The following is a 13795-nucleotide window of genomic DNA, read 5'->3' on the forward strand; positions in this document are numbered from 1 at the left end:
AAACTTCAACTGACGAAAAGAACAGTCGCACTCCGGAGTCCACTCAAAGGGGATGTCCTTTCGTAGCAGGCATGTCAGCGGATACGTGAAGTCGGCGAATATAGAAATAAAGCGGCGGAAATAGGAACAATGCCCCTGAAAAGTACGTAGCTCCTTGACAGAGCGCGGTACATTGAACGCTTCAACGGCTGCTATTTTCTGGGGATCAAGGCGGATGCCATCCCTATCAATGAGATGTCCAAGCACAAGAGTTTGACGGTCTCCGAAGTGGCCTTTCTTGGAGCTTAAAACTAGGTCAGCGTTTCTGATGCAGTTCCGGACAATGTCCAGACGGGAGTTGTGTCCACTGAAGGTGCGGCCAAAGGTGATGACGTGGTCGAGGTAGCACATCCAGATGTCATACTTCAAGCCGCGCAGTATAGTGTCCATAAATCTCTCGAAAGTTGCCGGAGCGTTGCACAGTCCAAATGGCATCACATTAAATTCGAAGAGCCCGTCAGAGGTTACAAAGACAGCCTTTTCCTTGTCCTCAGGATGCATCGAAATTTGCCAATAGCCGGATCGTAAATCTACTGCGGAAAAGTAAGAAGCCGAATAAAGGAAGTCTATTGCGTCATCAATACGTGGGAGTGGGCACACGTCCTTTTTTGTTACAGCATTCAAACGGCGATAGTCAACGCAAAATCTCCAAGATCCATCTTTTTTTTGTAACAAGAATCACTGGAGCTGCCCAGGGACTCGTGGACTCTTGTACGATCCCTTTTTCATCATTTCGTGCACTTGTTCGTTGACAATCTGGCGCTCTGATGATGAAACGCGATATGGGTTTTGTCTAATAGGATTTGCCAAAGCCGTGTTGATGGTATGGCATGTTCGAGACGCGGGGATTGCAGGTATTTGGTCCTTCTACGCAAAGTTCAACACCGAAAGGTGCTTAGAAAGCACACCCACTAACATTCGGCGTTCACTCGTGCTGAGCGATTTATTTGCCATTGACAAAAGGGCCATTTCCGAACTGTGGCCATCAGGTTCTTCCGACACATCTGTAAGTTCAGCCACTGATAAGGGCGCGTGTTCCCTGGAGAGGCTAACTTCAAACCGTCTGGTAGTATAACGGGCTCCTTAGAACAGTTTACGGTCCATAAGCCAGTGCGTCCTCCTTTGATCGACACCACACATTGTGGCACCAACACATTCTCCCTCACACAATGTGCATCGGTTCTACAGTAGCATCGAAGCTGTCGGAATCGGCGCCGCAACAGACAACGGGAACATCAACGGTAGATGACGCAGGTACGACCGTATCACCACAAACACACAGTGTAGTTTCGCGATCTACAGGGTTTTCCAGGAGTCCTAACGGAATCCTACCACATATGGATACCTTCCCTGTGCGGCAGTCGACAGTAGCACCACACTCCCGCGAGACGTCCGTGCCGAGAATAACATATACCTGTGGGCGCGGTTGATCATGGGTCAACCGAGGAATAATTACAAACACTGTCGTAATAACATGGCCTCCAAAAAACACGTCAGCACTACATACACCAATAGGTCGCAACGGCTCGCCCCTCACTCCACAGAACTTTGAATCTCCGTCCCATTTAAACAAAAGCTTTCGCCCTAACACCTCTTCAAAGGAGACACTCATGACCGAAATTCTTGCGCCTGTGTCCACCAGAGCCATCACAGGCACATTATCTACATGAACGCGCACTTTGTTTTTAAGCATGAACACAGGAGGTATTTCTGTCAGTAGCACGTCTCCAGCGACCTCACCTCCATCGGCTGCGCTAGCTAGTTTTCCGGTAACAAAGGGGACGTGGTGCGACGCAACGGTGAGGGAGAATGGGGAGCACGACGTTGCGGTGGGGGTGTCAAACTCCTGTCAGACGCCGGGGAGTGATTCCGGGAGCTGCTCGGCCAATACTCGTCGCCAGATTATACGTGTGGTGGCCACGGGGCACCGTGGGGCCGTTATGAGGGCCGTGAAAACTCTGAAGGCTGGTCATACCACGTGGTCATACGCTGGTTGAAAAGCCGTGATATATGACCCGGAACACCGCAGGAGTAAGAAACACACCGGGAGAGGTGGAAACCTTCGTTGTTCTTCGATGAAACGGATATTATCATGTTCCCTCGTGTAGTGGGTTGTTTCGTGGCGTGTGTCACGCCGATACATCGGGCGTCGACAAGGCGTACGCTGAGCGCCTTGGTCATAGCGCGGAGTCGGAGGGCGTGTTGTCACCCTCCACTGTGCCGCTGCGCTGTACTATACGGCCGCTGCGCTAACCATCTGTTGCCAAGGGGCCGAACATGGTGCCATTATAGCCTCACGTGGCATGTACACGTCATGGTGGACAGCAGTTGAATGCAACATCTCTTCGCGACGGGAAAGTTCCTCATAGACAATCTGTCGGATAGTCGAAGGAAGGTCGAGGCAAGGGCTCGTGTCCACACTGGCAACCGCCGTAACGTTTTCCAACCGACCAAACTTTGGCGTAATCCGACGCATCTTGAGCGATTGAGAAGTTCTGCATTGCCGAATGACGCCGGACACAGAACTGAAGCTTTCCTTTCCAATGTGAAAATTATACACATCCTCAGCCACTTCTTTCAGCAAATGTCCAACTTTTTCTTCTTCCGACATGCGAGCACTGACCACCTTGCACAGCTTTAACACATCTTCGATATATGTGGTGCATGTATCACCTGGTAGCTGCGCCCGTTGTGACAGTGTCTGCTTCTCACGCTTCGTTTTGGCGACTGAGTCCCCAAAACACGACTTTAAGTCATCAACAAAAAGTTCCCACATCCTAAGCGCGTCCTCGTGGTTCTCGTACCACACGAGTGCGGTATCGGTCAGGGAGAACACCACATTGGTGAGCTGAGTGGTTGCATCCCACACGTTGGACTTGCTCACTCGTTTGTAGTGGACGAGCCACTAGTCGGCATCTGCCCCCGCTTTGCCTCCGAAGGTGAGTGGAACTCGGTAGTATGGCATTGGACTGCTAGGCGCTGCCCTCAGAGTGGCTCCTTCTTCTTGCATGTCGAAGACGGTCAAAGCTGATGGCGGGAGGCCGGCAAGTCGACGGCTTCGACGAAGCTGCAACAGTGACGGTTCCGTTGTTGTGACCACTACCCCGCACCTCCACTACTTTGTTACGCGGGAAGGAGACCGTTTATCAGCCTTACCGATCAAGGGGGCCGTTTACTTTAGGTCGCTAAGGCGAGCGTAAGAGCGGCCAGCTGGTTGATGAACTCCGCGTCGTCCTCTTCCTCTCTTCCCACCCGGGATCGCAAGCACGTTCGCCAGCCTTCTTTTTCCTCACGTGTAACAATATGACATGTCCATAGGTACTTGGCCTACATAGCCTTTGGCACAGTAGAATGGATTTCCGATCAAATCCATTAGTTCGCTGGACAGCGAACTAATGGGTTTTGTCACTGACTTCATTCCAAGTGTCCACACGCGCAACATTGATGAAAATTGGACCTTATTCAAAGATAAAGTCAATTTTTTAATTAATGAATTCATCCCTCAGAAACGCATTACATCTAACTCTCATGCCCCGTGGTTTAACGCACGTCTGTGGCGCCTACTGAACAAGAAAAGAAAGCTATTCCGGCGGGCCAAAGCAACTCAAACGGCCGAACGCTGGCACGCTTACGCCACCGCTGAGACGGATTATAAACAAACTTCGTATGAAGCAAAGCAAAATTTCTACCAGCGCACGCTCCCGCTCCTTCTTAGAGATAATCCGAGGAAATTTTGGAATGTGGTCAGCGGGAATAAGCCGAATACAATAGATCTTTGCGATAATCACAACACTCCAATACACCAGAGCGATTGCTCCAAAGTGTTGAATGATTTTTTTGCCGCCTGTTTTTCTTCTGCCTTGCCGAATGTTGTCCCTCATCCTTGTACACCTAACTTTTTACCCATGGATCCAATACTCTTTGATTCGGTTGGTTTGACATGTTTAATTGAAAAACAGAAGATTTCATCTTGTTCAGGCGTCGACGGCATTACAACGAAGTTCTTGAAAAGTACATCTACGTGCTCATCATTGATTCTTTGTGCAATCTTTGAACAGTCATTACAGAGTTGTACCATCCCTCCTGATTGGAAGGTGGGGAATGTGGTTCCATTGCACAAATCAGGTAGTAAAGCTTCAATACTAATCTATCGGCCTATTTCATTAACCAGCGTTCCCTGTAAACTTCTTGAGCACATTATCTATTCTCATCTTATCACCTTCCTTGAATCTAACAACTTCTTCAATTCATGTCAACATGGCTTCAGAAAATTTTTTTCGTTTGAGACACTGCTCCTGTCTTTCACTAATGATTTGTTTTGCGCTATGGATGCTAACGTTATTGTGGATTGCGTTTTTTTAGACTTTGCTAAGGCGTTCGACACTGTTTCTCATGACCTATTATTAATTAAACTCTGTGCTCTTAATATTAACGATCAGGTATTATGCTGGAATAAATGCTTTCTTTCCAACCGTTGTCAATATGTCTCAGTTAATGATTATGACTCGCCTCTTGTTTCCGTAACTTCTGGGGTGCCTCAAGGTTCTGTGTTAGGTCCTCTACTGTTTTTAATTTACATTAATGACCTTCCTGATAACGTTATCTCCCATATTAACCTTTTCGCAGATGTCTGTGTGCTTTATCGTTCAATTACTAATCCCTCTGATGAAGCATGTTTGCAATCGGACTTGAACGCAATTTCTTCATGGTGCAGCGAATGGCTGATGACACTTAACACCACCAAGTGCAAACACCTGCGTATCTCCAGCCGTCCTCCTGAATACACCCCTCGCTATCTTCTTAATAACACTCCGTTATCATCTGTCTCATCTTACAAATACCTGGGTATTCACTTAACACATAATCTGTCCTGGAAAATGCACATCAACTACATATCTAACCAGGCTAACCGCACGCTCGGATTCCTACGGCGCCATTTAATAGCTTCTAACAGCACCATTAAGCTTCATCTACATAGGACGTTGATCAGGCCTAAACTAGAATATGCTTGCTCCATTTAGGATCCTAATCAGATAACCTTAATTAACGCTTTAGAGTCTGTTCAAAACCGCGCCGCCCGTTTTATTGTTTCAAATTATTCCCGAACAGCGAGCGTACCTGCAATGAAATCTGCACTTGGTCTTCCCGTTCTTTCTCTGCGTCGTAAATATTTTCGCTTATGTCTTTTTCACAGAATTTATTATACCAACCCTATTCTCAAACATAAGTTACTCCTCTCTCCATCTTACATATATCTTCACGCACTGACCACAACTGCAAGGTAGGAATACCGCAATGCCGAACTAGCCTTTGTATAAATTCATTTATTCCTCGAACTGGAAATGACTGGAACCACCTCCCTGCCTTCATGGCTGCCATCACCGACGTCAACAAATTTAAGAAATCTGCCGCCGATTTTGTATGCCCCTCCTCTCTGTAATGCCTCTGGCCCTGAGAGTACTGAAATAAATAAATAAATGTGTGTCAAGCATGCTGAGCCACGCCAACGCTCGGTAGGATGTAGCGGGAAAATACCCTATAGACATGTCCCCATCCGCGAGGAGGCACGCGATGTGACACACGCGCCGCGTTAGAGTCGTAACGTGCACATTTTGCAATGCAGTCGCGCATCGTTAGACGAGGTGCAACGCCATGTAGCAACTGCACAGGTAGCGATACAAGGAAGCTAAGGTTTGAGGAAGAAAAAGAAGATAAGGAGATATATACAAGAATGGTACAAAAATTATATACTGTGTACCTGAATAAATCGAGATGGCTAGGCGACTATGCCACAGCCAAGTTTCAAAAGGGATGCCAATAAATGATCACCAGCATCATCACTAGCATCTTATCATGCCACTTGCTTAGCGATTAGGGAGCCTACGTACAAGTTCTGTTTTAGGGTGGTGACAACACCAAAATTTTTACCAGTATTTACCACAAAATTTGGTAAGCAGCTATTTTCATTCCCAACCTCGTTAGAAGTCGCGGCGCATTTTTGCTTCTTTTTTTTGTCACGCTCTGGTGTACCCATGGTCGCACGCGATATATTAAATGTCTCTAATTATGTTTTCTACTCGCGTGACTGGCCTCGAGCGGCCAGTCTCGCGGCAATTTTGCGTGTAATCGAGGGCTTCTTTCCCGCTCGGAAAAACACTCTTATGTAGCACGTATTGAGTAAGAGAAAGCACTATAGGGAATTTGTCATGTTGCTCTGCAATGTTTTCATTTACACTTTTCAGCTAAATATATTATTTGAGAAGTTGATTAAATAATTATGATACTCTGATTATGTAACTAGACGGATTGCAAGAAATAATATGAATATCTTCAAGCGACGGCAAACATTACATTGTTTCTGTCCAGCCACGTGGCATTAGCATATATTTAAATCTTGGTGTATGATAGTTGGGACACCCTGTATACAGAATGCGTTTATCAGTAACCCTTAAAAGCATAAATATCAGCTCATTTCTCTCACTTTCTTTATGTAAGCTACAAAAAACGTTTTTCTTACATTTATTGTAATATTTATCCTTGATGGTATTCCGCACGCCCATCTGCGCCGCACTATGGCCACAAGTGCTCGAAATACAAGTTTAGAGTCCCCCGTACTCCTGCATAAGCTAATGGAACTGCACGGTGGTGCACAGCAAGAAGTATCGGAAAGCTGGGCCTGTTATTCAAGTGTTTTCACGTATGTAATGTCAGTGACTTCACATAACCGTAGCGATCGTCCGGTAATTACGTCGATCACCATGATAAGTGACAGCTAGCTGCTTCAACGCGTACCAAAGCGACTAAGCTGTTCTTAAGAAATGCTTTGAATTTCTTTGGCTTGTGACAGCCCGCACTTTCTCATAAATGTCACGAACTGCAGTGACAGTACCTTTATTTCAAACGTGGGTTCAATGACACCAGCACCGATGCATCAAACAAATTATCTTTTATCTCAACGAGTATATGTATACTTTTACAAGATGGACACTATAGTAATCGACGTAAGGTCACAGTCTTTTTGGAGGGGAATTGCACTTATATTTTGCACACTTGTAACGAATTACATGCAATTATTTACTTGTACTGAAATATCTTGTTACGCGAAGAATGAGTCAGTAAGACGAGCAACTATTTACCAGTTATAACAGCGGTTGCAGCGCTCACCGGTTAGATTCACAGCGCGATCCCACTTCCTTCTTCTTGCTCTTTTTTCGAGTGATAGCGCCCACGCGCTTTGTTCAAACAATCAAATACCACACGCGTGCAGCATAGTCCCCCAGCGGCAGAAGCGACGTACCGGGGTGTCTAAATGTCATCACTGCGAGGGTGATACTGCTTCAGTCGCGTAACGTGCACGATATCACTGGACTGGGAATCAAATGGGACGTCAGAGGCGATCTCGTAGGTGACGGGAGTAACGGCACGAAGCACTCGGTATGGGCCTGTGCAACGAGACAGCAGTTTTTCTTACAGGCCGACCTGACGCGGCGGGGACCATAGAAGCACCAAAGAACCAGGTGGGATGTGCACGACTCGGTGTCGCCGGTCATACAACTTTTGACTCCCTTGGGATTTCAGAAGGTGGTCACGGGCAATTTGCCTTGCGTGGGCACAGCGGGCGATGGCTTCAAGCGCTCATTCACTGGTCGGTGCCGCGTGAACAGGGAGGGTTGTGTCGAGGGGCAGTGCTGGTTTTCGGCCGAACAGAACGAAAAATGGGGAATAACTGGCTGTGTCGTCGCGCGAGGAATCATAAGCAAATGTGACAAACGATAGAGTGAGGTCCCAGTCAGTGTCGTCTGAAAAGACATATTTCGCGAGCGTGTCTGCGAGAGTGCGATTGAGATGCTCCGTGAAGCCACTTGTTTGCGGATGGTATGACGTGGACAGCTTACGCCGCGCGCCACAGGACTGCAGGATGTCCGCGATAACTTTTTATAGGAATGTCCGGCCACGGTCTGTGAGAAGTTGTCGCGGAGCTCCATGCAATAAAATCACGTCGCGTAGAAGAAAAGTGGCGACATCTGTGGCACAGCTTGTAGGAAGCGCTCGGGTGATAGCGTAGCGCGTGGCGTAATCCATGGCCACAGCGATCTACCTGTTCCCAGAGGTAGAAAGAGGAAAACCGCCAAGTAAGTCCAAAGCAACCCGAAAGAATGGTTCCGCGGGAATGTCGAGTGGTTGAATGTACCCAGCAGGGAGCGTCAATGGTGTCTTGCGTCGCTTGCATTTCTCACACGCAGCTACGTATCTTCGAACGGAGCGAGCAAGCCCTGGCCAAAAGAAGCGTCGGAAATAAGAACAGAGCCGAGAAAACTCCGGGTGTCTTCGACAGACTGAGGTACAGGAAAAGCCGTTACTGCTCGATCCTTCTTCGGATAGGGTTGTACTCCGTAAGCATCGACGAGATGGCCTAGCACTGTAATCTGTTGGCGTTCGCAGTGGCACTTCGATGAGTTTAACTGGAGCCCAGCCTTGCGGAAGACGACTAGGATAGCTGCGACGTGATCAAGGTGCGTCTCAAATGTAGGGGAAAGCACAATGACGTCGTCGAGGTAACAAAGGCAAGGTGACCATATGAAACCTTGAAGCAGAGACTCAATCATCCGTTCGAACGTGGCGGGGGCATTGCATAAGCCGAACGGCATAACCTAAAATTGGTAGAGGCCATATGGAGTAACGAAAGCGGTCTTTTTTGGTCTTGCCGATCGACGCCAATCTGCCAATAACCAGATCGAAGGTCGATGGACGAAAAATATCTGGCACCGTGAAAACAATCAAGAGCGTCGTCGATTCGTGGTAAAGGGTAAACATCCTTTTTAGTAATTCGGCTTAGGTGGCGGTAAGGTAATCAACGCAGAAACGCCACGTGCCATCTTTTTTGACGAGCACTCGATGAGGGCTCAACAATGCCTCGGGCGAGCATCTTGTTTACTTCCTGCTGAATAATTTGCCGCTCTGCCGTGGACACGCGATACGGTCGGCGGTAAATGGCAACACCATCACCAGTGTTTATCCGATGCTTAACAAGGAACGTCTGACCAAGTGGTCGATTGTCAGGGTCAAATATGTCGCGGTAGGATAGCAAAAGGCCATATAGGACGGCTGCTAGATCAGGGGCCAGATCCGGAGCGACCATGGGACGTAATGGGCCGTTGGGGTTCAGGGCATCCTGCGGGTAATCAGGAGCATCTGGAGACGCGTCGGCTGCAAAAGCAGTGACGTGGTCGTCTGTCACTGACTGGAGCGTGGCCACCGCTATGCTTTCAGGTAACACTTGCTTCGTCAAGCCAAAATTGATAACGGGGAGTGTGTCACAGAGATGTCGCGCGCCAGGAGGACATCACGAATAGGTGCGACGACATAGTCGCCATCAGGCAGGGTTGCCGTTGAGGCCAATTCGATGAAGGTTAGATCTTTTTGAGGTAAGCGGACAAACGCTGCCGTGTGGAGGGTGTTCGGTTGTTCGGGGCGAACGTCTGAAAGAAGAGGAAGCTCGAGGCACAGGTGCCGGTAGAACACTCGATGAGGGCAGAATGCTTCGTCAGAAGATAAAAACTTTTTACGCCGAAAGAAAGGGCGGAAGACTAGATAATTAACCATGACATAGTTAAGGCTCTGGAGAAGCTGGTGTGCATGAAAGGCTGGGCACCGCTTGCTCTAGATTTGAGGTGGTCCTTGTAACAATGCTAGGGCGCGCTAGCAAGTGGTCCCGCTCTGCTCGGGCTATTCACAGAATACTCTAGAGCGGCAGAGCCAGTGCCATAACGTATGTCCGGCCATGCATATATAGAGGACAGACTGACTCGCATGATTTGCGTGTCGCGAGAGCAGTAACAGTTCACTACAGAACTGTTATGAACCATAGCATTTATACTCTATCAAACCAAGCATGATTTGTGTTATGCAAACGTCAACTGCAGTTCAGTATTCCCAACTTCTCATTTCTTCATTTTTACGCTGCACCAGATGTTAGTCGACAAGCTTAACCGGCTTCGCTATGGCTCAATAGCAATGACCACTTCAGAAGTTGACGTCAGTAAATCATGTACGGACGGTTTTTTGAGCTTTTCATTGGTCCTACTGGAAGATTCACCGAGCTCCAACAACAATGAAGCGATCCACTCCATAAAAGACCCAGACCTACTCTATGTTTCGAGCACTGAGTAACCGCGATCTCGTGTGCAATTTGTTCGTATGTTACAACACTGCCTTATGTTACGACACTGCCTTGTCCTCCAGAACGCAGGTTGATCCGTTTTTTAGTCCCGGTGCTGTCTTCGCAAAAAAAAAACGAGAGAAGATAACCAATAAAATTTTCCAAATTAGTTGTTAGTGAGAATAAACAACACTTAAATGTCTATAAAGTGCGCACTGAAAGAGCCAGGCCAGCTAGTTCCATTAATTGTGTGTGCAGTGTTAATAAAAGCTAGAAGCAAAGCTGTGCAAAAGCGATAGACGTTATTTTAGTGCTTGCTCAATTACTTTCGTGAGGTAGTATGGTTGGTGACTGTAATCAATTACATTTTTTAACGAAGGACTTGTAATCGGCTACTTTTTTTCCGTAACGTGTACAAGTCTGCTCTATTCAGGCAATGCATTTAAAAGCAAGTAGCTGTAACTGTATACCAGTTTTGCTATTTTATGTATCTCACTGTTGTTGTCGGTGTCAGTCACACAAAAAACAGCCGCTGAGATCACGTGAACTTTGCCTTTGTGTAGCTCTCACCATAGAACGTCTAGTGCACAGTACCTTTGAGGTATATGAGACTCCTGCTAAGGAGCTCGATTTCGACGATGAAGGGTCCCCTGTCACGGAACAGATGCGCCTGCTTGATGAAGCAATCCTTGATAATATCCAGATCACTGATGACAACCTTAGGAACTTCGCCTTCATAGAATCCGAACACCTTGCCATACTTTTGGATCCAGTTGTCCATGACCTGGGGAAGGTAATGAGAACAAATATGATGGAAATTAGCATCTTTTGCAAATAGCATGAGAAGAACTAGGTAATGATGTGGTAAGCTTTAGCTCAAATCAAATCAGCCTTCAGGCTTCGAATTTCTGTAGTTCCCTTCATCAATTGAATGGCTCATTGCAAACAAGAAGACATGGCGTTCTGAAAACTGCGAACTGGCATTTTTTGGTTCCCAAGTGAGCCTAGTGCTTTTTGGGTCCTACCTCGGAAAATACGTTTGTACACTCACTATAATGATTACTGCTTTGCTAAGGGTTATGTAGCTGACCATAATTTACATATATTCTGGCCGAAAATATCTCCAGGCAGTGTTTGAAAGTTGCAGTCATTAAAATAAATGCAGTAAACACAGCGCAAATATGTCTTTGAGGGGAAAAGTGCAAAAGTAGGTGCAAGCCCGGGCCAACCACACACATAGAACACTAACTTACAGGTGAGTGTATTGACACCAGGTTATCTGTCGTTAAGCATTCGCAGAGAGTCCAAGCCACTTCGCGTGCGTACGCTGCTATCTATTGTACCTAGTGTCAAACCTTTTTCGTTATTCTAGTAGACATTTCACCATCGTGGCCGATACCGGTCAGCATGACTAATACTAGGGAAGCTTTACGAGAACAGGAAGGTCTCTGAAAAATTGAAAATAGAATAGCATAAAAAATATAAAAACTAGTAGCTGAAGAAAATGGTGATCGTCAACAGGTTAAAGCTAACAATGAAACAATAGCGTTAAAAATAAACTAGCGTCAGCAAACAATAACCCGCTTCCTCCTTCCACCCTGAGGAATAAACCGTTAGATGAAGTATTACGAAAAAGCCAGTAAACAGCACTAAGCGCTTTGCGTGTGTCATTTTCTTTCTCTATCCTGTGCAGTCGCGCTGCATAGTGTTATTGCGAATTCCAAGAAAAACAGCACGAGCAAATGCGCATTTTCCGCATCAATACAAAAAATAGAAGAAAAAGAAATGCACTGGACGCTTGACAGACAAGGTTTTTACTAGAGAGGGAAACAAACGGAACGCTTACACAAGGACCGTGACGTTCAATAGAAAATGCTTCGAAAATCACACGGGAGCTTTGACCCCACGGTAACGTTTAAATACAAGCGTATTGTTAAGAAATGGCGCACATCGCCACGCAGCACAGTGTAAGGTCAAACTGCTACCCGATTTGGACTTGAATCTGTTTGCATGTTCTCGCTGGCAAGCGTTGATGTATTATAAATGATGCGCAAAGGAGCGAGAACACAACCAGAGAACGACAATGACGTTGCGTCTTTGTCATTCCTTGCTTGTATTCTCGACCCTTTGCGCCTTTTTTATAATAAATGCGTCCCGATTCGCCCAACCTGCAGTTGATTGTTGGTGCAGCGCCCGGTTTGACTGTAGCCAGTAGACTCAGCCAGTACACGTCAAGCGCTGGAGTAATTATTTATGGAGACATCGAACTTACGATTGGGTGATGCTGAAGGGAAATCAATTGAATACTCCTGCTGTGGTCAAAAGAGACCCTTTAGAGCTGATGCACGAAGCACAAGAATTCATTCGGTGACACCACTTCACAGTGAAGAACCCGGATCATGTTGTGCACTATTTTTATCATGTTGTGCACTATTTTAGAGGCAACGGAGCGAACCCTTAATGGCAATGAATACACCGTCACAACTCTAGGCTCAAGTAAAAAAAAGCTTTTTATACTTGCAGGCTAATAACCGCTTCCTATAGATGTTTTCAGTATGCTTATAAGTAATTCACCTGAGGATAGATATAACAAAAGCAAGATGAGATCATCAAAACCAGTTTTGGCCTCTTCAGCATTCCAAGAATCGTGCGATGTGATAATCTGCTCCTGTTCACTTCAAACGAAGTTTCGGCATTTGCTAATCATTACGGATTTAAGCCGGTCTCTTCAAGCCCCAACTGTCCTCAGTCAAATAACAAAGTGGAAAAGATCATTCACACTATCAAATAATTGTCTATGAAAGTCAATGATCCTTCCCTTGCTCTCTTGGCATACACCTGTACAAAAAATGAGTTAGACCCTCTATAGAGTTTCTGCAGACTTCTTGTAGACGATTTTGCCTTTCTATAGATAGATTTCCATAGATTCGTTCGTTTGTGGATACGAAATCTACAGGCTGTCTACTGACAAAAGGTGACAATATATTTATTTTTGCCTACACTCCCATTCTATAGTCGGCCTATAGAAAAAAGTCGATAAGATGTTTAGAAAAAAACAGGAACAGCGCAACACAAGACGAGCGAGTAAAGAGCACAGGACAGAGGGCTGACTATAGCAAGCAAATGCTTTATTTGCAGCAGCAGCAGCTTATAAAGACATCATTGAATGTTAGATAAAGAACGTAAAAAGAAGGATAGGAAGGATAACCGTCAGCCAAGAAGACAATCCAGTTCTTTTGTTGAGAGCGTGAGAGACGCAGAACTGACGCACGCGTCGCCACTATTGAATATGCAAAATCCCTCAAAGATTTCTCGCGCATGCTTTTCGCTATATCTGCCAATTAATTCGCACTTCTTAAAGATTGGCGTGCAACTACACGTGTTACAGTGGGCAGCCAGATGACTGTACGGGTTTCGCTTTAGTGAAGTGGCATGCTCGCGCAGGCGATCATAAATGCACCTCCCCGTTTGCCCGACATAGCAACGTTTACAATCAAACGGGATTTTACAGACGACCTGCGTTGTACAGTCAATAAAGCCGCAAACATGATCCTTATAGCAGCTTTCCCGCGCGACAGCATCCACCCTGATTAATAT

At 46.3% G+C, this 13795-nt stretch overlaps 1 protein-coding gene across 3 annotated transcripts in view; it reads right to left on the reverse strand.

Annotated features, from left to right (window-relative positions):
- The window catches only part of LOC135903203 (cytochrome P450 3A8-like), a 63900-nt gene that overhangs the window by 22774 nt on the left and 27331 nt on the right, over nucleotides 1-13795 (reverse strand). For all 3 annotated transcript variants that reach the window (XM_065433610.1, XM_065433609.2, XM_070533658.1), the window contains one exon: nucleotides 10793-10982. In XM_065433610.1, the coding sequence (XP_065289682.1) occupies nucleotides 10793-10982 (190 nt within the window). The remainder of the gene's footprint in view (nucleotides 1-10792; nucleotides 10983-13795) is intronic.

This window comes from Dermacentor albipictus, chromosome 2 (assembly GCF_038994185.2).
Source record: "Dermacentor albipictus isolate Rhodes 1998 colony chromosome 2, USDA_Dalb.pri_finalv2, whole genome shotgun sequence".
Taxonomy (NCBI): domain Eukaryota; kingdom Metazoa; phylum Arthropoda; class Arachnida; order Ixodida; family Ixodidae; genus Dermacentor; species Dermacentor albipictus.